The sequence below is a fragment of the Antechinus flavipes genome, chromosome 4, assembly GCF_016432865.1.
Source record: "Antechinus flavipes isolate AdamAnt ecotype Samford, QLD, Australia chromosome 4, AdamAnt_v2, whole genome shotgun sequence".
In the NCBI taxonomy this organism is placed as follows: domain Eukaryota; kingdom Metazoa; phylum Chordata; class Mammalia; order Dasyuromorphia; family Dasyuridae; genus Antechinus; species Antechinus flavipes.
The window spans coordinates 7,607,770-7,635,443 of record NC_067401.1 but is presented as its reverse complement, the minus strand read 5'-3'; the positions used below and the strand labels follow the sequence as shown (position 1 = coordinate 7,635,443).

The 27,674-nt window shown below is 50.0% G+C and overlaps 2 protein-coding genes across 8 annotated transcripts in view; both read right to left on the bottom strand.

The window, feature by feature from the left end:
* Positions 1-285: 285 nt before the first annotated feature.
* Positions 286-21,456, bottom strand: RBM44 (RNA binding motif protein 44). 4 transcript variants are annotated; one of them, XM_051999244.1, is made up of 16 exons: positions 21,116-21,456; positions 15,155-16,809; positions 14,897-14,955; positions 14,395-14,568; positions 13,005-13,191; positions 12,864-12,886; positions 12,609-12,696; positions 11,462-11,576; positions 10,804-10,932; positions 9,478-9,563; positions 9,278-9,351; positions 5,956-6,247; positions 3,427-3,572; positions 3,178-3,322; positions 1,994-2,043; positions 286-747 (listed from the first exon to the last, which is right to left on the bottom strand). In XM_051999244.1, the coding sequence occupies exons 1-15, from the start codon at positions 21,261-21,263 to the stop codon at positions 2,017-2,019; spliced, it is 3,348 nt and encodes a 1,115-aa protein (XP_051855204.1). In that variant the 5' UTR covers positions 21,264-21,456; the 3' UTR covers positions 286-747; positions 1,994-2,016. The 4 variants fall into 4 exon arrangements, with proteins under 4 accessions (XP_051855204.1, XP_051855202.1, XP_051855201.1 ...); XM_051999242.1 differs by lacking the exon at positions 21,116-21,456 and having other exon boundaries at positions 5,956-6,106; positions 15,155-16,761; XM_051999241.1 differs by lacking the exon at positions 21,116-21,456 and having other exon boundaries at positions 9,278-9,327; positions 15,155-16,761.
* A 3,300-nt stretch (positions 21,457-24,756) lies between these two features.
* The window catches only part of LRRFIP1 (LRR binding FLII interacting protein 1), a 180,441-nt gene continuing 177,523 nt past the window's right edge, over positions 24,757-27,674 (bottom strand). For all 4 annotated transcript variants that reach the window (XM_051999238.1, XM_051999235.1, XM_051999236.1 and 1 more), the window contains 2 exons: positions 27,510-27,614; positions 24,757-25,618 (listed from right to left, as the gene is read on the bottom strand). In XM_051999238.1, the coding sequence (XP_051855198.1) occupies positions 25,508-25,618; positions 27,510-27,614 (216 nt within the window). In that variant the 3' untranslated portion in view covers positions 24,757-25,507. The remainder of the gene's footprint in view (positions 25,619-27,509; positions 27,615-27,674) is intronic.

Genomic DNA, 27,674 nt, shown 5'->3' with positions numbered 1-27,674 from the left:
GGCTGCTCTGGGTCTGAGAGAAAACGGCGCTCCGGGTCTGCCTGGGCAAGAGCAGCCATTCTCAGAGCCACAGCCCCGACCTCCTCCTCACCGTTGCTCATGGGGCCACGGCCGTGGTGGAGGGGTCAGACTGGCCTGCCCGGAAATTCCCAGGGGGTGGCAGGGGTCACTGACTGGCTGGAGCGGCCCATCTCTACCCCGGCAGGCAGGAGGAGGTTCAGACGTTCCCTCAAAGGCTAAGAGACAACAGAGTCCTCAGAAGTGACCCACGACACGCCAAACACAAATGACCAAGGTCTACTTTTAATGTAGCAAATGATACCTGAAAACTAAATGCAACGCTCTTTGGTGACTTTTCAACAGTGCCCCAGAGCCCCAGCAGCGTGCCTAAAAACCCAAAGCAACCAAACCAACCCCCAAACACACCTCGAGCCCCCGGGACTGCAAACATGCCGGGACAACCTGTGTCTACACTGGCCGCCCCGTCGCTGGAACCAGCCTCCTCGAGCCCCGGCAGCCCCGGAAGGCTCGGGGCTTTAAAGAAGGCGCTCTCTGGCTGGGATCGCGCCAGGCGCAAAGTGAGCATCCGCTCCTAGTCCAGCTGGACAGGAAGGCAGCAGAGCACTCGCTGGCGGCTCTGGGCCGGTCTCCGGCAGCCCCATCTCTCGCATGGGCTTTCATAATTATCTTCAACTTTCTTACGAGAATGGTCCTGGGAGAAGAGGCTGCGATAAAGGGCTGGGGGGTCTGAGGAACAAGAAGGGAGAGAACAAGTCAGAAGTAACGATTCCCGTGCCCGGGTCTGGCCCAGGAGCTACTTGGTCTGGAGAAGGGGAAAGGGCCCTCAGGGGAAACGTCTGGGATGGGGGTCCCACCCAACAGCTGGGATGGGACAGAGGGTCCATGTTTAACATCTAGGATGAGGCAGGGGATCCCATCCAACATCTGGGATGGGGGCCACACCCAACATCTGGGATGGGGTGGGGGTCCACATTTAACAACTGGGATGTCACTCTTGGCAGCCCTCAAGGCTGGCTCATTCCCTGGGCTATGAATCTGGTCACTGGGCTAGCCTGGGTGCCAACTGAAAGGCCCCGTGTGATGCAGCTACTTCTGCCCGAGCCGGGGCCCTCAGCCAATGAACCAGAGTGAAGGTCAGTCACCCCGCACCAAGAGCACCCCCCCCCTGCCCCCCCAGCCATGAGATGCTGGCTTCAACCCCGTGACCACCTAAGAACCAAGCTCCTGGCTCCCCTTCCCCACTGAGCTTATGGGTCACTCAGACCCCCAGACCACAAACCACTACACTTGCCCATTTGACTGTCAAATCCAAATATTTCAGATACTGACTGGCTATGGACCTGCCTGCCTCAGTTTCCTCACCTGTAAAATGGGGATCAACAAAGCACCTTCCTCACGGAGTTGTGAGGATGCCATGAGCTATTATTTGTACAGTGATGTATAGCGCACACTAGGTGCTCTATAAATGCTTGATCCCTTCACAGTCAAAAACTGACTCTGTGACACAGGGTTCCCCAGCTTTGTGTCACCTCCAAATGATTTGAGTTCCTAAGGCTGCATCTGGACTCCCTGAGGGGAACATGCCCAGAGAGAAGGGTGCAGGGACTTCACTTCCCTAATTGGACAACCAGCAGTGGTCCGGGTGCCCTCAGGCTGCCTCTAACAAGGGGGCCTTGACAAAGATGTAGAAGGGAACAGCCGACTCGGGCCTTCCCGGATACCCCCCGAGGGCACGGCGCCTGCCGCACTTCCGCGTGGGCCGCCCTGCCCGGGCACCTCCACCAGCCAAGGGGCCCTTCGGGCAGCACTGGCTGCTCTCATCTCGGTCTCTCCATCTGCTTCCCTCTGTCCCTTTGTCTCAGGCTGAGTGGGAGAAGGGGCTAGGCTAGCCTGTGGTTTCTCTGCCGTTTTCCCAGAAGTCTCCAAAACTTACTTTGCACAGGTTATCAGACATCCCGCTGAGACAGCTCACCTCATGTGCAGAAACAGAGAAGTCTAATGAATTCCAACTTTGAATATTTCCTTGGAACACAAAAAAGCATTTTATCAACTTATTTTATTAAAATGTTTTATTTTTCAAAGCATACGCCTGGATAATTTTTCAACATTGACCCTTGCAATAAACCTTGTTATCAACTAATTTAAAAAAGTAAGAATCTCATACAAGACACACATGTGAAGGACTTGACTTCCGGGCAATTAGTGCCATGAGACTGAACAAATCCCTTCCCTTTTCAGGCCCTCAGTTTTCTCATCTCTAAAACAAGACTGTGGGGCCAGTTCCCTTAAAAAAAAAAAAAAAAAAAAGGCCTTTAATGATTAAAACCAACAAAAACTTAATCCTTATTTCTTTGTTCTGAGTTCTGAGTTGTCTCTCCTCTCCCCTGTCCCTCAGTCACTGAGAAGGAAACGTTTCTGTTATTAGCCATGTTAAAAAAAAAGGGGGGGGGATCTGTTTCCATCTGCACTTGCCCTCCCTCTATTGGATTCTCTCTGGGGGTGGACGGGGTCTTCCCTCTGCCATGGCTGCACAGCTGAGAGGGGCTAAGGCTTTCTCACTCCCCGGCCAACGGCGCCTTCCTGGCCCGACTCACTCCGCTTTGCGTCCATTTGTGTGATTCTCGTCATTTCTCAGAGCACGACGCGGTTCTATCCCAATTGGGCAGCGCAGCTTGTTCAGCCATTCCCCAACTGATGGGGCAGCCTGGCTTTCCACTCCTCTGCCACACAAAGAGTGGCTCTAAACCTTTTTCCCTTTTTTTCTTTTTATCTCTTTGGGATCCAGACCAGTGGGGACACTGCCCCGTTCGGCAGCCCTTCGGGCACGGCTCCATTGCTCTCTAGAATGGCCAGATCGCTTCACAACTCCACCAATGAGGTGTTTCTGGCCCAGTTTCCCCACACCCTCTGCACACCGAGCATTTTCCGTTTTTGTCAGACTGGCCATTCGGAGAGAGAGGAGGTGGAACCCGGGCAGTGCTTCCATTTGCATTTCTCTGATTAATACAGATTCAGAGCATGTTTCACAGGCCTGTTGGACCAGCTTCTAAGCGCCAGGTCCCCGCTTTTCCCATGAAGCTCCCCCTGGCCCCTGCCATCGTGGCCGTCACCTCCCCGGCCGCAGCACCTTCGGGGCCGAGGCACCGAGCCGCTCACCTCTCGATACTTCTTCTCCTCCTTCTTGAAGGCCGAGTTTCTCAGGACGGAGGTCGTCATCTCGACGATGGTGGTCAGGGAGAGGCCGCTCAGAAAACCCTTGTTATTGGTCCTCACCTCTTGGAGAGCATCGATGATGGTGTCTCTGGACGGGGACAAGGAGAAACAAAATGGAGACGGCCCCAACAGGCCGGTCCTTCGACTTCCCCGCCTTCCGATCCCCGACCTAGGGAAGGGAGCTCGGGTTACCTGCTGACATCGGGGTGCAGAGCTTCAAGCTTCCTCAGAAGTTTGGTGAAGCTCCCCAGGTTCAAGATATTTGGAGGGATGTAGGGAAGAGGCGTTTCAGACAACAACTTCACGGGTTTATTCTGTTTTAAACCTTTTTTGCCACTCTAGAGGGAATGTTTGGAGAGAAAGAAGGACATTTTTGTAAAGAAAAATTATGGGATGCAAAGAAAAAACTAATTTTGAAATAAGTCTAAAATGATGTTAATGAAAAATTGAAAATCGCATAATAACTGCTCCATGTTTTAAGGTCTACAAAGCTCTTTAGAAATATGGCCTCATTTGACCCTCACCATGACCCTGAGAGGTAATTATTATCCCCAGTTTGTAGATGAGGAAACTGAGGCAGAGAGGTCAAATGACCTGATCATGATCACACAGCTACAAAGTGTAGCTCATTATTACTGATCATTTGCTGATATTGTCGGAATCTAGTTTCCTAAAGCTGGACTGAACCCAGGGACTTACTGTGGAAGCCAAGCTGTCCTCCGAGCTGCCCAGGGAGTCCGGTGGACACTCATAGCTCTGTGTCTGAACTCTACAGAATGAAGCCTCACAAAATCCTGGGAGAAGAGGCCCCCCCCTTCCCGGCCCTGCTTCAGCCCAGCTCGCTCTCTCCCAAATGACTTCCCATGCTTCTTTCTAGAATCATTTCAGGTATGGGGGTTGTTCTGGCGCATAACTGTGTCTGAAGCTGGATTTGCTGACTCTGGATCTAGGGCCCTATTGGCTGCACCATCGAGCTGACTCTATGTGATTCTATTAATAAATGTAAAAAGAGCTTTTAACTTAATGCAATACCCACTTCTATTAAAAACCCCAAAAGGCGCAGGAGTCGTGGGCCTTTTTGTCCCAATGCCAAACGTTGCCTCATCCATAACCAAGAGTTAATACTAAATGGAATGGAGACAAAGCAGAAGCTTTTCCAGGAAGATCTGGGTCCAAAACTAGGAGGTCCAAGATGGCCAGTATTATTTCATATTGTAGCAGGCACACGCTAGCTGCAGCGATTAGGTAAGACAAAGAGGGAAGGAAGGAGGACAGAAGCTAGGAAAACGCAAGCATGAATCTTTCCAGATGCCACGATGCTGCTTCAGAGAACCTCAGAGACTTAACGACTAAATGAAATAATAATTTCAGGAAAGTAGCAGGATATAAAACAAAGTCACACAAATCACTCGCTTGTCTAAACCTATCAACAAATTCCAAAACAAATGGTAAAGAAAAATATTTAAATTCGCTCCAGAATAAGTCAAAAACATTTGAGAGCTAATTTCCGGACCCACGAAGGAGCTCTGGAAATAGAGCTCTAGACCACGACTGACGGAACTCGAGAGAGATCGAGATGAGTGGACATCAACGTCCCACAGGGGAGGCGCTAAGAGAATAAAAATGGCGGTCCTCCCACCCTTCCCCCCACAACACCCAAGTTTAGAACTGCCCCAACTTCAAAGGTTTCCTTACAGAGGAAGCAGGGAGATGGTCATGGGGAGGAACTAAAGGTTGAAAACCTTAAGGGGAATGAAGCGGCAGCACAGGCAGGATGGGGCCCAACGGGCAGGATGAGGCCCAGTGGGCCATTCCAGATCCTAAGCACTCGGTTAAGAGAAGCAAGATGAGGTCCAGGCGTCAGCCAACAGTGGCTGCTTGGTCAATTGGCCTGTGACTTCCTGTTCGACAAAAACCGCGTCCAAAACTGGAAAGGAGTCGGGCAGACACTAGTTCGACCCACCTCTCCCACCTCCCACCACGATGAGCTCTGAGCGGACACACGGCCGGGGGAGCGAGCTTCTCGGACAGAAGCCTGATTATTGAGCTGTCTGAACTAATGGCCCCCAGTGGACAAGAACAAGGCTCTGCTCAATAGACAAGAGCCCAAGCTGCCCATGATTGTGTGAAAAGATGCTCCAAGTCACTAAGGCACAAGTGGAAAGCCAATGAAGACTGCTCCAGCAGACCTGGGGAAGAGGACAAAAATGGCCACCGCCATCGTGCCAGAGAGGCTGGAAGGCCAAAGCCCGGCAGACTTCTGGCTCCAGCCCTTCTGGGAAGGGGTCTGTGCACACACAGAGCCCATGAGGGCCAAGCCCTTCCACAAACAGGGGTCCAAACCACAGTCTCCTTTTGTCAAGGGGGCGACTCATGGCACACAAGTGTAAGGGGGCAGGAGAGCACCTTAATGAGGGACAGGAGATGATTCCAGGAAGCCCCAAAAGACGGATGGGGCAATTGCAGTCAGTGCTAGGGGCAGGACCAGCAGCAGGGCTTCGGTGACAAAGATCCCAGAGGAGCCCGGATGTGACGGACACGATGTCTGGTGAGCTGTCGGGACCCAGGGGAGAGGGGCCGCAAGCGTCCTGCTCCCCTGGAGTGAGGCTTTCAGCCCGAGGGTGGAGGAGCCGCTTCTGGCGAGCACAAAAGCTCGGGGAGGACCCTGTTGCTTCTCAGCCTCTGCCCCGGCCCAGAGAAAAGCCGCCCCCAAATCCTCACCTTCTGGTCAGCTGAAAGGGAAACACTTTCTTGCTCGGGTGCCGGAGGCCTCAGCACGTGAGCCGGTATCTTAGAAGGCGAAGGGGCCGAGCCGGAGCCTTTGCTGTCCAGCATCTTCTCCGAACCACCGAGAGCAAGCCTGCTTTCGTTCCTGAAGGACAGGGGTGGGACGTTTTCTATGGGGGTTTTGACCAGACGAACATTGACTGACTTCCCATTGATTTCTTTCCCATTCATTTCTTCCACAGCCATTTTTGCCTTGTTAGCTTTTTTAAAAACAAGAGATGCATACCTGAAACACAAGGGGACAAGACGTCTTAAAGACCGACTGTAAGAGGGGGTGTGTGTGATGGATGAATTATATTTCATTTTAAACATAAATCAACTTGTCAGCTAACTAAATTACAAATGCTTGTTAAAAACTAACAATTTTTTAAACATCTGTGCATCGACTAAGAATTGCTAAAAATGAAAATTATATTTCCATGCACTTTCTACTTAGGAGGCTGTTGCTCTGGCCACAAATCCATCAGATTGAGAGCATACAGAGGCGTTCGAGACCACGTGAGCGCACCCAGTGACTTTTAAAAGAGGTGGCAATTAAGGCTCTACAGAGTCAAGGGATTAAGTGCGGACAAGATGGAGGAGCCCTGAGTGGCCGTGTCTTGATTCTCAAGCAAGTGCTCTTCCCCCATCCCACCGTGTCCGGGGAAATCCAAAAGCGGCATCCTGTTCTCACTGGCCAAAAAAGAGAAAATGGCCTTTCACACAGAATCACAGGATCTCGATTCAGAGCTGAAGGGAACCTCAGAGGCCATCGAGTCAGGCAGACTCATTTCACAGAGAAGGAAACTGAGGCTCTCTAGGAGGGCAGGACACCTGTCCAAGATCATACAACTGTCTCAGGCTCTGTCTTGTTCTCTTAGAGCTCATTCATTCAAGAAACAAGAGAGGAAGGCACGACGCCCTCCCCGGCCCTCACCCCTTGACCCCTTTATAACATCAGCACATTCTTCAAGAAATGGATGGGAAATGGCTAATAATGTGACAAAAAATGAGAGGCGGCCTTTTGATAAGGTAGGAAAAGACTCATTCTGGATAGGGGAATTATCCCTGAGTCAGCTGCTTGTACAGTCAGACCACTGTCTTTGCAAGGGTACAAATCTAATAAGTAAAAAAGAACAATTAAAAAATGACACGGGGCACACCCAAAACAAAGGTCTTGGGCTACTTAAACCAACAAAAAGCCAGGAAGGATAGGGAACAGACACCAGGATGAGAGCTCAAGATGAAAGCTGAATCGAGACAGCTCTGCCAGCCAAAGGTGCCTTCCCTGCCAGGGCGCAAGGAGAGAACAGGGGACTCTGTCGTTCCCGTTAGCTGAGTGTGAAAAAGCACTGGATTCCTCCAAACAAAACCCCAACACGACTCTTTCCTAGACGTCAAAATTGAGACAGCCTTCCAGGGGATGGCAAAGCCCGCCCACAGTCTGGGGGTGACCTCACCCTGATCATGGCTGGGCCCTGGAGGGTGCTCCCACTACCCAGCCAGGAAGACTCAGCAGATAGAACTTTCCCCTTCTGCTGAGGAGTTCCGGGGGTGGAACCAAGATGGCGGAGTAGTCAGGAGGTTGCTTGAGCGCTCCCAGTTTCCCTCAAAAACCACATGAGACCGAGCCTCTGAACAGAGTCTGATGGAATGAAACCGTTTTCCAGCTCAAGAGAGACTAAAAAAACTCCAAGAAAGGTCCGTTTCACTGGGATGAAAAGGGGTTTTGGCCCAGTTCAGACAGACTCTGGGAAAGCAGGTGAAAGTGGTGATCACAGCAGATCAGCAGCTGAGGTACCCTCGGTCCTGGCTCAGCAGAGGAGCACAGCAGGGGGGCAGCTCCCAGTCCCAGCTCAGGAAGCCAACTCTGGGAAGCCAGGATGTTTCCTGGGTTTCCGAACCCAAGGAGCTCCGTGCTCAAAGCCAAGTTTCAGAGCTGCCCAGGAAGCTTGGGAGGCGCCCCCCCCCACTTTAGCCCAGGAGCAGAGATCCACCTTAAAAGTAAAAAAGAGGAAATACCAGAAGAAAAGTTAAGAAAATAAGCAAAAACCAAAAAAAGAACCTTGAATGAAGAAAGCTACTATGGTGACAGGGCAGACCAATACACAAACTTGGACGAGGACAGAATGTCCACAGAGGAAATCTCAGAGTGAAATAAATTGGGCTCAGGCCCAAAGAGGCTTCTGGGAAATGCTCATAGAAGACTCCAAAAGGCAAACGAGGGAGGGAGAAGAAAAAATGAGAAAAGAAATGAGCGGTACGCATGAGAGAGTCGACAGCTTGGAAAAGGAAGGGAAAAACTGTCTGGAAAACAAACAAACAAAACAACTCCTTAAACAGTAGAATAAACCAAATGGAAAAAAATACAAAAGGTAACTCAGAAAATCACAACAACAGGACAAATAGAAGGAAAAGGATCATTTTCTTGGCGTTTTATGCTTCTCCTCAGGTGTCTGCCTCAGAGGGCCAGGACAAAAAAGGGAGATGGCTCTGCCTCAAAGCCCCAATGTCGCCGCTGTAAAAGGAGATTTACTGCACTGCTGGGCATTTCACATTCAGTGTGCAGACAAACCTGGCCTGAGACGGCGAACACGGCCCCGGCCGGCCTGCGTGGCAGCTCTGACTTTCTGCCTGATTTTCAGGCACTTGGCCTGAAGGGGCTTGGTCCAGGCTGTTTGGAGCTTCTAGGGCGACCTTGGGGAAGCCCCTGCCCCAAATGACCCTCGGAAGAGGTAGATGAGATCATCTCTAACAGGCCTTGTAGCTCTCAGTCTATGGTCTTAATTCAGTGCTTGTGATCCAAGGATTTTGAACCGCTTGGGCCACAAATGGCACACTCCACAAACGCCTCCTGCGCCTGGGCTCCATTGCCTCTCATCCCTCCCACATAGTTCTGCCCCTTCAGCGCCATCTCTGACTGTCCCTGGACCTGGGAGGCACTGGCCGCTCCCCTCTGCCACAAAGCTCTGCCCGCTGAGGGAGGTCCCCCAGCTCAGATCTACCAAAGGGGCTCATCTCTCCCAATGTCCCTTTCAATCCTGAGGGCACACGAAGCATCCAAGTCCATCATACCATCAAGAGCTTCCTGAGATGCTCTAATGACGCCCCTGTGGGCACACAGTTCCTCAGCCCGAGGTCACCTACCCGACTTAAAGCGGGGTCAGGGCTGCAAGGCTGGACTACGGACACAGGACTAACTCAACTGATTTCAATGTTACCCAAAAACCCGATTCTGGGTCAATGAGAGACTTTTTACCCTGTATATGCAATTTACCTGTAGTTATGAGAAGAAGTGCAAATGGAAACTTCAGAAACTTGATACTTCTGGAAATGAGACATTAGGTCAGTCTAGAAAGAAAAAGACACATGACCACTTCTTAAAAGCCCCCCAGCTCCCATGTGACAAATCCAAGCGGAGCCAGTCTAAAAAGACTTGCAACAACCGTCTCAAGAGGCAGCCCGGGGCCCCTGTACCTCAGACACTGAAGGGCCCAAGCTGCCGACGTGAATGAGATAGCTTTTGTTCGGCTCCCTACGGGAAGGTTCGGAAATCTTCTTCTCTGTGTGAGGAAAGAACATGACAATTATTTAAGTCTGATGTGCTTTCCAAAGGAAAGGAACGTCCACTTTGGCTTAAGTCTAAATGGGTTATCTCCACAAGTTCCAGGCCCCAGTGACCACAACAGGCCATTGTCTGCAAGGCGCCGGAGGCAGTGGCCAGAGCACCCGAGGTCAGCAGCCACGGAGGCCGCCTGTGGCCACAGACTCCGCGGTCCGGCTTTCTGCCTGATTTTGTGCACCGTTTTCAGCTGGTTCTGGCTGCGCTTGGAGCTTGGGAGACGCTCGCTGCACATACAGCCTGCAATCTCAAAGGACTCACAAGGACGCCCGGGATCCATCTCTGGAGAAAGAACTGACACTCTTGAGTACAGACGAAAGCACGCTCACACTCCCTCTCTCTTTCTTGTATTCGTTGTCCTGTCCAAAATGACTAATGTGGAAACGTTTCCCACGGTTGCATGTGTATAACCCCTAGCTGCTTGCTTACCGTCTCAGGGAAGGAGGTAGAATTTGGAACTCAAAATGATTTAAAAAAAAAAAAAAAGTTAAAAATAACAAGAAATGGGAAAAAGAAATAAATAATTTTAAAAACTCATGTAAGCAAAGCAACAGAGTAAACCTCAGCCTTGCTATCAGGCCCCCTTTTCAGGTAAAGACCCTGCAGGTTGCTCACAGAGGCCTTTGCAGGGTAACAGGGGTAACCAAGGCACTTTGCAGTCATCAATGCTGGGAACCCCAGGATGGTCCAAACAGCTGACCTGTATTAGGGAGAATGTTGTCTACACAAGGGAAGGTCCTATTCTGGACCAGGAGGAACCTGGAGCCCCGGCACATGGCTCAGGACCATCCAAGAAAGCTCAGGACCCAGGAAAATCATCCCCTAAGTCCTTGAGAGATGGCTAACGCATGGAGAAGGGGAGGGGCAGCCCACTGGCTGGATCCATTAGCATGAACACTCCTTAGACCCTCTACAGGCTCTGTAGCACAGAAGCCACCAACTCCAAGGGACACAAAGCTGCAGCTGCTCCACAAGCCAGGGGTGTCGGGGACGAGGAGGCTTCAATGGGGCCTCCTGCAAGGAGGAGCCGCTTTTCTCACCAGGCCAGGCAGCCAGCAGACTTAAGGGGCGGGAGGTGGGAAAGGGGAGCGGGTGTCCAGGATAAGGTGCGGGGAGGCCAGGGCCGGAGCCAAGGGAGTGCTCCTCCTTGAGCCCCTCTCCCCGAGCCGAGGAGAACACACCTGCTGTGACCTCGGAGCTCCTCTGCTCTGGCTCCGTCTGAGGGTTCGATATTTCCAAGCACTCGGTGCCCATCAGGTTTTCTTTGGCTTCAAACCAGGCATTGCTTTTTTCCTGACGTTTTGGGTAATCTGGAAAACCGAAGCCCTGGGAGCCTCAGTCGCAGTGACTTATAGCCATTCTCCGGGATGGGCAGCGCGGGGGAGCCTGGCCCTTCTCGGAGCCCAAGAGCCAAGGGCCTTCGGCGCCAGGACTCCAAGGGCTGGGCCCTCTGAATAGGGCCGCCTGGACAAAGCCTTTCTATGCTCTCTGGGTCCAAAACATGTCAGAAGGTCAGGCTTCTCAATTTGCAACTAAAAGTCACAGAATAATGGGCAGACTGGCAAGGGAGGGCCCCAAGTATTTATTATGCACCTACTGGGGGCCAGCTGCTGCTCACAACATTTCTATGGAAGTGGAGGGTGTGAGCGGCTATTATTATTTGACAGCTGAGGAAACTCTAAGGTGGGGATGGGTCCAGTCACAGAACTGGGTAAGGTCTCAGGCCCATCCTAACCTGGCCTGAGACTCTATGACCCTGTGCCCCCCGGATGCTGCTTTAGATGGGGGGGTGAACACTCCCCTCCTCCCCCCATCACCCAGGTCACGTGGGGCACTGACTTTCATCATCCAGTTTCAGATTTCGGAAGCCAACATTCAGATCCCGGGTCTTCCTGCTGTCATTCTTGGAGGCTGCTTCTTGTTTGGGATGACCATTCTCGGACACGTGAAGGTTCTGAGGAGAAATCAGAAGAAAACACACGAGTTACATCTTGTCCCCTGCCTCACCCCATTCCAAAATGTCTGCACGAGCAATAGGTGACATGTGCTCCTGGTCACAAACGGCACCAAATGTTTTTTTTGTGCGAAGGTTTTTCAATTCTGTGCCTTAGCAGAGAGAGCTGAGGCAGGAGTGGGGAGAAGCACAAGACTGGCCCCGCCGCTGGTCCTGCACTAGCTGTCTAAAGAGTCCCTTGTTAGGCCCCTGACATCCTGGTCCCAAGAGACCTTCAAGAACGACATGGAAGTCCTCCCATGGATCCCTCAGACCCTTTGGGGGCATCCTTGCCCTGCCCCCTAGCCAGCCAGGGTCTCCTCTCTGTGTCCGCCACTAGCCCTCACCACCTCCCACTCCTCAGTGAGTGGTCCCTCTGACAAGGTTCTCTGGTCTGGAGACTGAGATCAGAACAAGCTTCCAGAGGCTCCCGCTGTCCTGCTCCAGAGCCTTGGTGGTCTCCCATGTCTCCTTACAGCGGCCATGCTTCCTTCGCAGGCCCCCTGCCATACTCTAGGCAGACATCCCCAAGCCCTGGGGAAGCCTTCCCTGGCTCTTCCAGGGGTCTGGCACCCGAAGGCCTAGACTGGGTGCTTATCTAATACCTGAGCTGAGATACCTTCCACATGAGATTAAAAGGCAAGGACCCAAAGGCGGGGCTGGAGGCCTGGGGAAGGGTGAGGTTCTCTCCATCTAGAACCCATACTGCCCACCTCAAGGGGCTGTCGGGGTGGGGAACGGTGTAAAGCATCCCACAAAAGAGCCATGATTATAATGAGTGATTCTCACCTCCAGCCTGGGGGGGAGTATATAATGTGTGTGGGAAAAGGGAATGACTAGGACATCTCTCTCACTTTAACCAGAGGAAACTGAGACCTGGAGGCAAGAGGGACCAGGCTGGAGCATCCCTGGGTCCCCACGGCCGAGCCAGGAGGGGTACCAGCACTGTCCCCACTAGGGGGCGTCCCCACTGGGAAGGGGCCCAAAACTCACTTGAGAGAGGGTCCCTTTCAAGTGGGCGGCACCAAGGTCAGCACTGTGTGCAGCAGGAACACCAGGGGACGAGTTTGGTGCTGAAAGGCTAGAATGAGAGAAACGCCGATTACTCTCATGTCCAAACAGGACATGTCAGAGAAAAGATCACATTTCTGAGTAAGAACCAAATGTAGAACACAGAAAGGGAAAAACAGAATGTTTATTGTCAGAGCTTGCTGATGCTTATCTGAATTAGGAAAAAACATAACTTACATATGAGAGTCTTCCTTTATTATCTGGAGAGGGAGGAACAGACAGGGAAGAATAAGTCCATTAGAACATGACTCTTTTCTGCAGAAAAAATATATATTAAAAAACAAACAAACAAACCCCCCACTTTACTGAATCACCTACCTTGGAAGGATTAAAAGTGGAAAAGAAAGACGATAATTTGGACTCTACAGACAGGGGAGGCAATTCATCCAACGGTATTCCTTTTATTATTTTTTCTCTCATACTCAAATATTTAAATTTCAGATCTCCAAAAAGGGACAGTAATGTAGATTCTAATTCTGTTTTAGCAAAATCACTTGCAACATTCCTGTTAAACCATAAAGAATAGATGAGTACATACCCCTTGTAGCCTGGGCTTTTATACACACAAACTTATTACTATCACTGAGAAAAATGGTTTCTTATATTAACAATCAATTATTGAATTAGGACTAAGGTTTTCTCCCTTCCATTTCCTTATTTTCTGTAGGCTGTTTGGTCAGCCTTTGAAGTCAGTAGGGCTGAGATGATGCTGAAATCTTGGGCAGATGGATCCCATTGGGAAAATGTAGATAGAGATTTGAATCTCATGAAATCCTGTCCACTGGATTCTGCTTAGTCAGGGGTCAGTAGAGGTGGATCCCTTTTGTTTAGATCAGGGGTTCTTACAATCTCTTTTCACCCAAGAAATTTTTATGGAATCCCAGGTATATAAAATATACATTTGCTACTAATAAAGTAAAAAATAAGATGATAAAATTATAAAATAAAAAAATGTTGTGACTCCTCCACATTCAGTTACGAGATCCCATATGGGGTCACCGTTTAAGAAGCAGGACTAGACTGCCCTTGGCGGGTAGTCTGGATAAGAGAGAAGTATCCAAGAATGGGTGATCAGATCCCTCCTCCCCCAGCCTCAACTCAGATTAAGCCAGCCTTTAATTATTCTCTATTTGTTAACCATTCCCTTTTGTTAAGCAATCAGTTTATTTCTACCCTCTTCCAAGGACACATAAGTTCTGAATGGGTTCCATGAGAGTTCTTTGGCATTGGAGAGTACCCCTGACCTATGTGATAGCATAATTAATGAAATGATTTATTATCCAGAAACTATGTCTCTCAAACTTTTCATACGTCACATTGTACAAAACGGACAGAGGCCGATTTCTACCAGAATCAAAAGAAGTTTTCAAAAGAATAATGAAATAACTAGTAGGATTGTCTTTCTAAGGCAAACACTAGGGAAGCTTGACATGTTCATGGCCGTGGCAGCCCACTCTGGGCAGGAACCTTCAGAGGGGCTGGCACTGACTCATTCCCACTATCCCAGAGGAGGAGGCATTTAAAAGTACCTTTGCTCTGGGGCTAACGATCTTGCCCAGACTAGCACCAGTCATAATACTCCACCCTTCTAAGCTTAACAAAACAGTGTTAGACATCAAATTCATGAATATTAATTCTGTAACATGCTAAGATGATTTCTTTCTGATGTGATTTGGCAGATATTATTTTAAAAGCAATCAATACATGCCTAGTAAAGCTTTCCTTTTCTTCCATTATAAGTCTGTAAATTTTCCAACAATGTTGATGACACATCTGATAATGGGCTCTTAAAAGCTGCAACTCTGCTTTTATAGCTCTCTGCAATGTTTTCTGACAACATTTGGGTGAAAAATTCTTCTCCACTTCTTTAGGTTGAAACTGACTTTAAAACAAAGAGCAGGATTAGGTTAAAACTCAAAAGACGTCTACTTAACATTAAGAGCAAGTTATTTGTTTTTGAGATTTTTATCTTAAATGAATATCTACAAGTGATGAAGAATTGCGCAGTAACCTTTATTAGAAAAGAATTGGGGAATTAAAGATAAATGTGTTATTTTAAAAAAAGACATTAATCATTCACACTTTTTTCTAAGCTAAGATATTATTACAGTAAGGATTTCTCATTTACCTGCTGGCACTGGAGAAGACAGGGGAGGGAGCTTGTCACTCATAACTGATTATAAAAACATTATGTGAACTATATGACATACCTCTCAGGGTTTTTCTTTAAGTCTTTGATATCATATTTATTTTTCAGTTCCAGGTAATCCTGAAAAGATTTTGACAATTAGAAACTTTCAGCAATGGAAATCAAGCCACCCCACAAGCCACTACCAGGGATCCCCCATTGGTATACCAAATGTAGTCTCTTACATACTTTTCCGATCAATCCTACCCGCCATAATTTTAGTGGAGGAAACCAGGGAGGTGTCATGGGAGGTAGAAACAACAGAAAAGCTGGTAGTTACCTTAATAAACAAATCATCATTAGCTTTTGAATTCTCAGTCGGAAGGGCTTTGTCTAGGCCTCTGGGCGCAGGCCCCGGCAGGCGGCCCTCCTCCCCCGCCCAGTCCTGCAGAGAGGACCAGTCCGTGTTGCAGGCGATGCTCTTTTGCTTCTCGGGTGCCCACTCGCTGGGCCGCATCTTATTCATCATGGTTATCTCCGTATTGCTCGACCTGGAGGCCACCGAGGACCTGGCGCTCGTGGCCCGGCTCGTCGTGAAGCAGGCCCTGAAATCCGAGCTGGCGTCGATCGTCTGGTTCACGGTCACGAGGCAGTCATAGTTTGCAGCCCCCGAGTGCTGAGGATGCTTCGACTCCACGCTGATAAAGTGCGTTTTGTTCAGGACGCCCGCGCGGGCCGCTTCCGGCGGGCCGTCTCCTTCCGCCGAATGGCTCTCTTTGGCTGGAACCTTCGGCAGAGTCATGGGGAAATCTAAGTCCGGCTTGGCGGTGCTCTGGATGAATTTATAGCACGACTGGTCATAGGCGGAAACGTCCGATTCATCAAAGACACAAGCTGCAGAACTCTGAAAACACTTGCCGGGCTGCCGGGATGCCGCTGACGCTCTTTCCAGGAACAAAGCGGGCTTTTCCATGCCCTTCAGAAGGCTGTTCTCGCCCACTTCCCCACAGACATCCTTCTTTTCGGTCTGCGGAGACCTCCTCCTGTCGGAGGAAATGCCAGCTTTCAGGGTCTTCGGCGCCTTCTCCAGACCGCTTCCCGAGGGTGGCGTGTGCCCGAGGGCCGCGTCCTGCCCGTCCTCAGTGTCGCTCAAGCGAGCGACGCCGTCCAACAAGCTCTGGTTGGTGAAATTCGCCTCTTGCTCTTGGCACCTCCAGTACTTCTGGCCGTGATACTCGGTCAGAGACAGGTAATCATGAAGCTTGGGCGCCTCGGCCACATCTTCTTGGGTATGGATGTGAGTTGTTTCATAGGAGAAAAAGGTGCTACCTTCCAATTTCTTCACATGATTCTGTCCCAGACCGTTAGCATTAATTTCATAATCAGAATTTGCCAACGCTATGACTTCTGAATTGGGAGTACACAGTGTCTTTATTTCGTCAAAATCTAAATGGTAACCTGAGTAATCTTGCTCTTCGGCACTGTGATATTCCTGCTGGGAATCTTCATCTAGATCACACTTTTCAATATCGCTACTAATAATGTCCTTACAATCACCATCTAGATTTCTGCAGATATCATCCAAAACATTAGTATTCTTGCTTTCATCTTTCAACATATCAAAAAATTGCTCTTCTTTTTGCATTTCGAGATCTGCCTCTGAACTTAGATATGACAAATGTTCTTTCAGTTTAGAATCTGAGTCTGAGATATGGATGGAATAGGTATCATTCAAGAGAGCGTAATCGGCTATGCTCGAGAGCTCACTCAGCTGATAGGGAGCTCTGTCAAGAGAGGCTGGGGGGCTCCCTGAGAAGGACAGCTCTGACATCTCTCCTTTGTCCAAGAGGCTCATGTTGTCTTTGTCCAGGTGCTCCAAGACTAGGAAATTGCAGTGATCACGAGAAATAGTCAACAGACTTTCACCAGTGACATTTTCATCATAATAACGAGAGGCCAAGAAGAAATGTTTTCTCTTGGGACTTGATGGCTCATCTGAAAGCAAAATTAGTGCAGCGTAAAAATGTGCCTTTAGACAAAAGTCTCTGTCAACAGGTAAGCAGGTTTTGGGGTCCACGCTGGCCTTCAAAGAGACCCACCCTACTTCTGAACACTCTTGGTGGTGGAAGGGTTATTTTTCAATGCCCAGACTAGATCTTTTACTAATTACTAATGACTAGACCTTCCCCAACTCAAATCTTTAAAAAAGCAGGAATGGGGGAGGAGGAAAGCCATCATGTTACCAGAACCCTCAGCCTGTTTTATGAAGCCACAATCTCCCAGAATATCCAGTACAGTATAAACAACAGGAAAACTGATTTGCATTTCAGGTCTTTACCCACTGGCTCCTGCCAACTTTTCAAGCAGATCAATCCTGACAATCCTTCACATGCTCTGGGCTTTTCTGCTGCTCCTCACAGGATGGTCCATTTCTACACCTCAGCACAGGCGTCCCCAAGGCCAGAACTCCTTCCTCCTCAAATCCAATTCTGAGAATCCCTCATTTTCCTCAATTCTGATATTTTGGGCACATGTTCCTTCCCTACTCCCCCAGCTGCATGGCATGACCTTGCATTTATTCTGTCTATCCTTCTGTATGGACAGGTTGCCTCCCCTTTCTTGGGGCTGGGAGTAGTTTTATTTTTGTCTTAGTATCTGCCACATCCAGTACAGTGCTTGGCCTGGAGGAGCATTACTTAAGAAATGCTTAGACAAGGAAGACTCAGGCTCCAGTGACCCAGGGAGTCCAGTATTTGATAACAGGGACTCCCTATGTCCCTGTATGGTGGGACCATACTTCTTACATATATCATAATTAGCATCAAATGAAACTAGATATAAAAGGCCATCAAAAGAAACAACTGGGAAAATGGAACTCAGGAAAAATGTTTTTAAGATGTGTATATCTATGTATCTATACATATATCTGTATCTATATATAAAAATAAGTGAATAGTAATAGGTAATGCCCAGAAAGGAGCAGAAGTATCAATAATTGCAGAAATAAATATGATTAATATTCTGTAGTGGCAGTCTTTGGCTAGGAAGAGGCGACACAGAGTCTGACTGCCCTGGATACACAAACCAATCTCACATCTATATCTTTGGCCATGGTTTGGGCAGGAGGGTCTGGCTTGGAAACCTAGCTCAGCTCCCTTTGAGCCTTGAGACACAATCACAGAAACAGAGTAGCCCCATCCCCTCATAAAAGTCCATCAGATGGAAGTGGATTTCTTTGACAGAGACCTAACTGAGTTTCAATGGATAAATGATGGATAGAAGCAGCTACACCCAAAAAAGAACACTGGGAAACGAATGTGAACTATCTGCATTTTTGTTTTTCTTCCCGGGTTATTTTTACCTTCTGAATCCAATTCTCCCTGTGCAACAAGAGAACTGTTCGGTTCTGCAAACATATATTGTATCTAGGATATACTGCAACATATCTAACATATATAGGACTGCTTGCCATCTAGGGGAGGGGGTAGAGGGAGGGAGGGGAAAAATCAAAACAGAAGCGAGTGCAAGGGATAATGTTGTAAAAAATTACCCTGACATGGGTTCTGTCAATAAAAAGTTATTATTAAATAAAATAAAATAAAATAAAAAGCCCATCAGAATTCTTCTGCTCCAGACCACTCCTGGCCTTGGCAAGTCAACAAGGTCTAAACTAAAATGAGAAATTCTTTCTTTTTCAAGAACTCAAGCTTCCAGTCACATGCCAAACTTAACTCTAAATTGCTCCAAAGCATGGAGCAAAGCTTGGGGGACCTTACTGCTGTAGGAGGAGGCCCTTGTTCGACACTGTTGGGGGCCGACCAGCACTGGGCTTGGAGCCAGGACACTCCCCTTTCAAAAGCTGCCATCCTTCCCTGGGGTCTTCTTCAAGCCTTTTCACCACCATTTTATAGATCTAGCAACAGGGCTGATCACTTCCTCCTGCTGATATACTTTCTTCTCTCACACCTTTCTCCTGGGTTCTCTTCCCAGTTGGATCCCCCTCCAGATCACAACTCTAATGGTAGGTGTAGGTGTTCCCCAGAACAGTGGCCTGGGCCCTCTTCTCTCCCTCTCACTACTTGATTGAGTGATCCCTTTGGTCGCCCTGGATTTGATTACCATCTTTGTGCTGAGGATTCTCAAATCTATCTTTTCTGCCCCAATCTTTCTGCTGACCTCAGATCTCCCTTCTCCTACATTCTTTCAGACATCTCAAACTGGATATGCAGCTGAAGTCTTAAACTCAACATGTCTAAAGCAGAACTCATTTTCTTCTGTCACCCCCATTCCCTTTCCTATTATTGTGGAGAGAAACACCTTTCTATCAGGCCCTCACACTCCCAATCTAGAAGTTATTTTGGACTTCCCTACTCTCTCTAACCCTTGTCCAAGTTGTTGCCAAAGTCTGTAAAACTTTGCCACATCTCCAGTGGATTTCACCTCTGCTACATTTCAAGTGGATTTTACCTGTTTTATCTCCGGTGGGTTTCACCTCTGCCACATCTCCAGTGGATTTCACCTCTGCCACATCTCCAGTGGATTTTACCTTTGCCACATCTCTAGCGGATTTTACCTCTTTATTTCTCTCTCTCCTCTAAGGCCTTTCCCTCCTCTTGACACTGCCCCTACCCTACTATCGCCCTTGCTCACCTCATACCTTGATTACTGCAATATCCTGGGGATGGGTCTGCTGGCCCTCAGTCTCTTCCCCACTCCCTGTCGTCCAGGACTGACCCCTACTCAATTGCCCCCAGGAGCAAAGACAAAGTGCTTTGGTATTCCAACCATTTCCTAACACACCCCTCCCACCTCTCCAGTCTTCTTACATCTTACTCCCAGACATGTCCTCTTCCTCCCTCCTGGCTGGTCCACAACCAAGACTGTCCACCTGTTTTCCCTGCTTCCTACGCCCTCCCTCTTCTGTTCCAACTACAGACCTCCCTGGCTTCCTTTATGTCATAATTAAAATTCCACCTCATCTCCTTTTAATTCCAGTGCCTTCCCTCTGTAGATTATTTCCTATTTATTCATTTATCATTTCCTAGAAACTTGCGTTGTTTGTTTGCATGTTGTCTCCCATGTGAGATTGTGAGTTTCTTGAGGTAAGGCACAGTCTTTGGGCCTCTTTTTGCATTCCCAGTGCTTTTTACAGTGCCTGGCACATAGTAGGTTTTTCATGAACTTTAATGATTGAATGCATGAAGGATATAATGTGATGGAATACTACTCTGTGAGTAAGGAATGATGGAGGGGCTTCAGAGACACCTTGCAGGACAAGAAGTGTGTAAGAACGAGCACCTGGGATCACTGTATTGGCCATAAGGAAACAATATGAAGGGCTCAGAGAAGTGAGAAATTTTCTGGACGTGGTCAATGTGGAAATTTGTTTCTGCAAACACATATATATTCCCAAGTAGGGAGGAGGCTGGAGTGCGGGAATAAAAGTGAAAATAAAGACAATTTCCCCTCACTCAGGAAACCCACGTGAAGAACTCCTCAAAAGCCTGATTCCTGGACCCCCTCAACCCAAGCAGAAAAGCAGCTCCAACACTGTTGATCCATCCTGACTCTGCCCAGAGAAGGTTACCTCTATTAATTTCCATGCCTCCAAATCTGGAGGATCCCAAGCAGCAGAAAGGTGAAGAGAAGGAAAAGGCCGAGATCCCGGGACAACCGGACACCGGGTCCAGCGTCCACAGCAGGCCCACCTGACCGGGAGAGGGGGTGGGGTCGGAAGTGGCCGCGCCCTAACCCCGGGCTGGGAGGGGCAATGAGGAGGGAGGCGGGACCCTTCTAAGAGGGGGAGGGGCAATGTCCGTTGAGCTGGGGGGATGGGCGGGCAGCCGTTACTGGAGGTTCCAGGGACTCCCCGCAGGGTTCTAGAGGGGCACCACTGGGGCAGTCTGGACCCTGGAGGGGTTTTGAAGGGGGCAGCTTGGGAGTGGTTTTCTTCTGATACAGAGAAGCTGGGGGCATCACTTATGGGTAGAGCGGGGGCCCGCCAATTACCAGAGGGGTTCTGGGGGCACTGGTTGCTGGGAAGCAGTTGGAGAGGGACGGGCGTGGTTCCTGGGGGATGCTGGGTATTGGGGTACCCGTTTCTGAGAGGTGACTGGGGCTCGGTAGCAGTATCGGTTAAAGAGGTTTCGAATACTGGGGGCATTCAGTGGGTGGAGGCTGCGGTGAGGGGGTCGGATATTGGGAGAGAGGGAGCGGAGTGCCATACACTGGAGGGGCCTCGGTGGGGTGGCTCGCGGGGCACCTCTGCCGCCTCAGCTCCTTCACCGCCCGGCGCACTCACCCGGCGCCGGCGCCCGTGCCCGCGAAGCTTGCTCGGCGACCGCCGCCGCCGCGGCCGCCACTTCCCGCCGCCGCCTTCGTCCCGGCTCTTGGCCGCTAGAAAGCGTGGGCTGTCGGCCACGCCCCCTAGACCTGGAGTGAACCTCCATTGGCAGCCAGGAGGGAGTCGCGACCCCACGATTGGCTGAGGTAAGCGCCAATCGTCAAGTGGCGGTGAACGGTTCGGGCTGCGCCTGCGCAGTCGTAGGGAGCGTGGCTCCAGCCGGAACCCGCTGGGAGAGCGCAGGCGCAGAAGTAGCGGGGCCCTGCTCTGTTACAGGGGGCACGACACGTGCCGGTGGTGGAGGAGCAGAGCTGCCGAGATTGTGTGGAAACCAGATTGATTTGCGAGTCTCAGCTGCAGTCCGGCCTTGTGCCGGAGACCGGGCTGGGCCTCCCAGCTGCCAGGGCCCTCCCCTGTGGCGCGCCTTCCGGTCTCCGCAGAAACGTCCCGTGTCCTCAGTTCCTGGGGCGCTCGAGGGCGATCTGGACAAAAAGGGAACGAGGGGGAGGAGGACGTCGGGGAGCCCTTATAAAGCTGCGCGGGGGCAGGTAGGGGGCGCAGGGGACGGAGCGCCCGCCCCCGGTCAGGAGGACCCGACTTGTCAGACGCCTTGCCTCCGCCCCGCCCGAAGATGTATAGGGGAGGGATGGAGGGCATGCAAGTAACGCTGGGAGTGCTCACGCTCAGAAGGAGCTGGGGGGGGGGGGTAAGGAAAACCAGGGTAGTTTTTGTTTCTGAGCCAAAATGGGAGGGAAGGAATGAGAGAAGAACCTTTGCGGAGGTGGATGGAGCGATCCTGGGCAGCAGAGGGGAGGTAGAGAAGGCAGTAGGAGAACATCTCGCTCCCCTTGATGACAGGGTCCCTGGGTCCAGAAGAACTCCATCCTTGAGCCGTGAGAACTGGCTGCTGAGAGGGCTTAATCATTGTCGGGGGTAAGGAACGGCCGGGGCCTGTGGGAAAAGTACCAGGAGACTGGCGGACAGATGTCTTGATTTTGAGAAAAAGGAAGAGACAGTTTGCAAACCACAGGCCATCGGGCTGAGCTTCCATTGCTAGGAAAACGCTAGCCCAGATGCTTCTGGGAAGGAAATGGCAGTTGGGAAGAGTAGGTCATGGCCCCTTCTCATATCACCTCTTCTTGTGGAGAAGATGGAGGATTGTGGGTGAGACCACAATCCAGTCATTCATCAGACCAGGTTGGGGGTCTCTGCCTCTCCCCGTTTCCAAGCCCCCTTCTCTGGGGCAGCCCTCCCGGCCACTCACCACCGCTAGTACAGTGGTCTCAGTTAGGTTTCTTGCCCTTAGCCTCTTCTCCCTTCATTTTCTACAAGGAGTTAAATGACAGAAATTTCCCAATTGTGGGTCTGACCAAGGCACTGGCACAGAGCAGTGGGACCAAGTGTAAGGAGGAGGAGACTGAAGGCCCCCGAGGATGGAGCGGAGGTCTCTCCAGCCAGGTTCACACTCACCACCTGGTGGCTATGAGACCCTGAGTGAGCGTCCTGGGCAGGGCAGAGGCATCAGACTCGGCATCTAGAAGCAGAAGACCACCCTGTGAGAGTGCCGGGACTAGGGTCTGAGGGCTGCCTTTGAATCCTGGCTCTTCTGCCTCAATGACCTTGGTTTAGCCTGACTCTCCTCCTCTGTGAAATGAAGGGGGTTGGCTATAGACGACCAGGGCCGCGTCTAACTCTAAATTTGTGAGTCTTTGTCATTTACAATATTCCATCTCTCTCCCTCCTTCCCCTGTAGCTCCCTTCAGTGTTGAGCTCATGTGACGCCTGCCTTGTGGCCTTTTCGTTCCCCTCCCTCAGGTTATCGGCATTCTATTCCCCCCTCCTCCACTTGCTTCATGTTTTCTATATTTTTAAATGGAATTGTCCGACTCGCTGTGATTTCCTTCCTGTAGCACGTAAGCTCCCCAGGCAGGAATGGTTCTTTTGTTGTAGTGCCCACCTTCCAACCCAGTCCTTGGATCCATGATCCATGGTCAGTAAGTGTTTAAAGGTGTCTGAAGGAGACAATCCTCTCTTCTCAATGGGATTAGTGACTGGGTTTTCCTAAAGGACGGTGGGGTTTTGCTGACTTTTTCCAGACTGCTCTTTGGCAAAGCTATCCTTTCCCCAAATGCTGAGACATGGAAAATTTGCAACTAAAGAAACAAGTTCAATATCCTTGAAGCAGCTGGTGATGGGTAAAGTGCAAATCTATCCTCCAACACTTACTGTGTGACCCTAGCCTCAGTTTCTTCCACTATAAAATAGGGATAATTATAGCACCTACACTTCTTAGGATGGTTGTGAGGATAAAAGGAGAGAATATTTGTAAAAAGGCTCTTAGTGCACTTAACTAGGCACATAAGTGCTTAATTCGCTTCCCTGTTTAAATGTTCTTTGGATCATTAAATATTTTTGTTTTAAAAAAGACTTTGGAAGATAATCAGAAAAACATAATCTTAAGATACTATTTTACAATCCACTAAACTGTCAAAAAGTATTTTTAAAAGGCTTGGTCCAAGATTGGCAGGGCTATTGAGGAAAAAAGCTCCCTCCAATCCTATGCCAGTCGGACTGAACTGGATCATATTGTTAGAGGCATTTAGGATATGAAAATCTGAGTGTGAATTCTTGCTCTGCCCCATATAACTGTAGGACCGAAGTTTCCTCTATAGTAAAACGAGGCACTTGGAGTCAGTCTCTAAGGTCTCTCCCAGCCTGACATGTCAGAATTTAATTCTTGTTTATTCCAGCAGTTGTGCCTTGTTAGGAGCTATGGGAATCAGGTCTTTTTTTGGCTTCTATTGGCTTATGAGTTTGTTGACAGTTTGAAATAGTCAATATTTTGGCAGTGCTGTGAAGAGACATTTAAAACCCTCCAATCTTAGGAGTAGTAGTAAAACCCTCAGTAGTAGTAAAACCCTCGATGTAGGAACTCCCTTGGCCAACACAGATGGAGAGGGTGACACTTTTGACTTGTAGGTAAGCCGGTCCCAGGAGACCAGTTGATGGCACAGTTTATGGCTGAAAGCACAGAACTCCTAAAGGCCGTAAAGCTAGGGGGATCTCAGAGATAGGGTTGGGACCCGGGTCCCACATCATGCTGCCTCTATGAAGGATAAAAGGAAAAAAATATTGATGAAAAATGGATAAAATACAATTTAACTGTTCAGTTATTGGGGGTGGGGTGGGGAAAGACCATTTTAGTGAACATAATCTTAGAATGAGAGATCTCATGTGACTTAGTCAAGTCCAGCAAATTATGACTTGTGAATGTCTGAAGGTAGGAACTGAACTGGCTTTGCTTGACTGCAAGTCTGGTGGCCCTAACTGTTACCAAGCAGCTTTGCTCCTTTAATCATTTTTTTTTTTTATCACCAGCTTTCAAATTCAGACATCTCTTTAACATTCTAAAGCAATGGAAGAGAAGGGTGTTTAGACAGTTTTATTGAACTAAATACTGTCAAGAGCCCCTGGTGCTGGGAGGTTTTGTTTGAACTTGAAACAGTTTATTTCAAATATGGTTTCAGAAATCGGTGTCGATTCCTATTTAAGCAAACGATCCAGTGTTTAGTCTTGAAAATTGGCGAACAAAGTGAAAATAATATAAATACCGGATTGTTTTATTTTTTTAACATTGCAATTCCCTTTTGTAAATTTTTTTGCAACATTACATCCTTTAAAAGAAGTGAACTTCAATTCCCAATATCAGGATTAAATAATACAAATAAAAAGCTATCATCTTCAGTGAAGCTATTGCCCATTTACTCTGAAATAAAATATTCTTATGATTGAACTGATGCCAAAAAAAAAAAAATCCTTTCGAAAGCCTTCCTTTGTTGTCTGTGAAGAGTCTCGTAAGGTCACTTTTGCTTGGACGATGACCATCTTCTCGTTTCCGGTGATGAAGAAGTTTTGCTCGGTAATGGCTTATGGCTCCACAGTGCTTTGTGTATGAAAAGCGGAGAATTAGGCTAATACTACTCAAGTCACTCTCCTCGGAGATTATCGTCCTTCCTTCCCTCCCCCCGAATTTTCAGCAAGATGCAATAAAAAGAAGTCAAGTCTTAATCTTCCCTTGCCACGCCATTTAAATGGCGGCCAGGGGCTGCCGCGCTTCCCCAGAGCCCGCCAAATGTGCTTATGAGAACCCCCGGGGCCGGAGGGCGGCCGGGCAACCGCAGGGGGGAGCAGCAGCGGCGGCAGACCAGAATCTGGCCCCGCGGAACAAAGGAGCGTTTGTGGGTGCGTGTGCGCATGTGCGTGTGCGGGAGGGGGTGGTTTCTCCTCTGGAAGGCCCGGGAGGAAGCAGCATCTCGGAGAAGGGACCTCTGCGGGCCGGGTCCGCCCGGCTCACTGCTGGGACAAGAGCGCGCTGCGATTGGCTTTCATCTTCTCCAGGCGCTTCACTAAGTGGCCGTTGCTCACCTCCAGCTCCTCGGTTTTGTCGAGTGCCGAGCGAAGCTGAAAGAGAGCACAGGACGCTGGGACGGGAAGGGCCCGGCAGGACTCCCGCACCTGGGGATGGGGGGGGGGGGGCGGCGGCGGCAAAGCTCGCCGTTCTCGCGCCCCTGCAATCTCAGATCTAGAGCCGGGAAGGAGCCGAGACATCCTGTCCAGGGGAGGCGGTGGTGGGAGGGCGGAGCTGGAGTCAGCCAAACCCTGGCTCCTTCGCAAAGGGGAACCAAGGGACCTCGTGGGAGGTCCAGAGAGGTTAGGGGACGGCCGCAAGAATCTCCTCGGCCCTCTGGGCCCTGGTATGCGTCTGGGGCATAATGGCGTCCACATTCCCCCTGACACTAAGTGCCTCCAGCTGTTGACGCCGACTCTGGGTTCACCATGTGGCCGCCTCATCTCCAGCGTCTCCACTCAGGCCATTCTCTACCACCTCCTCCCCCTCCCCCCCTTCCAATCCTCCATTAGAATGGAAACTCCTCGAGGGCAGGGAACTGCTTACGAATATTCCCAGTTATTGGCAGTGTCTACCGCGGAACAAGCACTTAATCTAGCTTCTAATCCATCCATCCTTTATCTATCCATCCATCCTCTTTTCCTCCCTCTTTTCCCGCGCCTCTACATCTGTTCCCCTCTCAGTCTGACACCTATGGCGCAGGGAACCACTGCAGTCAACACTGATCTCTTCCCAGACGACCAGACTTTTTTTATTCCCAGATATAAGGAACAAAGGCAGCCGAGTGTGTCCATTTACCATTCAAAGCAAAGAGCTGCCCAGCTTAGATCTGTTTTTTGGAACTCTGCCTATCACCTAATGACTCAGAGGGATGCTGTTCTCAGCTGCAGAGGGAGATGTGTCTCCTTCGGTGCTAGTGAAGCCCTATTTTCTCCTGGTTGGTGGTTTTCCCAGGTGTCCAGAGGACAGCTCCATGCACTCTTCATCCACGTGACTCGGACCCTCCTCACCTCATGCAAGAGTTGCAGGGGGGAGGGGGCCTGCCTCACGACTCTTCCCCACTCTAGTCCATCCTCCTCTCAGCCTCTAAAGAGATTTTCCTGATGGGAACATCTGACCTTGGGATACTCCCCAGATAAAACTCCCTTGGCTCCCTATCACCTCCAGGCTTGACTATAAAACCCTCCACTGGTAGGTAAAACTCTGCATAATCTCTCAAGCTTCCAAGATCCGCCCTCTATTTTCTCCTGCAGGAAGCCGCTTCCAAACCCCAGTCTGACCTTGGAGCAAACTCAGCTGCGAACACGAATCGGCCGGTCCCCTGCTGGAGGGCAGGCAAGGCCAGGTTGGCCATTGTCTCTGTAGCCCCAGAACCTGGCCCAGAACAGCGCTTACTACCTGCTGGTGCTTTGATCCCGAGCACAGAGCCTTTCACTCGGCCTGGAGGTCACGAGGTGGCCCTCCCCTCATGTATTTGCAAGCCCTCCAAGCTCGTTCCCAGCAAGAATCAGGACTTACCTCCGCTGTCCTTCATTTGTCACTTAGTATTTCCCTACAGTGGGACAGGGAGGCCCGGTTCAAGTCTGGCTTCTGACCCATGGTGACCACGTGGTGTCCCGGGTAACCAAGAGCCGTTGCAGAACCGCAATGGCTACCCTGGCACATGGGGGGCCCCACCCCATGAAATCTCAAGCCTGGCGCCCCCTCTCTCCCATCCGCATGGGTCACCTACGAGATACCTCCTGGATCTCTTCCTGTCAACAAGCAGTAAGCCCTCCCCGGCTGCCCGAGGGCTCGGCTCTCCTTGTAAAGTCCAGAATGACAAGGAATACGTGGTGATAACCGTGTGCCACGAGGAGCCACCTCTTGGAAGGGCCACAGGAAGCTCAGCCCCCCCCCCCAGCTCAGGGCCCCCCCAAGCTCAGGGTCCCCCCAGGCTCTCACCTCTCTCTGGAGTTTGCGTTTCTCCGCTTTCAGCTCATCCTCCACTCGCTCTGCGTTCTCAGCAGCTGACTTGTAGCGAGACACTTGCCCTTCTAACCGTATGACCTGAGGGGGGAAAACCAACCTGAGGTCTCGAGGCTTATTCCGTGTGCGCTTTGTGCAGGC

Bases quoted from the DNA above. Each gene is read 5' to 3' on its own strand.
- RBM44 (XM_051999244.1), bottom strand. From the start codon at position 21,263: ATGGAGGTTCACTCCAGGTCTAGGGGGCGTGGCCGACAGCCCACGCTT. The intron at 14,569-14,896 runs GTATGTCATATA...TTTGTTTTAAAG, and splicing joins TTAAAGAAAAACCCTGAGAG to TCAGTTTCAACCTAAAGAAG. The intron at 6,248-9,277 runs GTAAATTGCATA...CTTGTGTTTCAG, and splicing joins ACTTCTTCTCATAACTACAG to GTATGCATCTCTTGTTTTTA.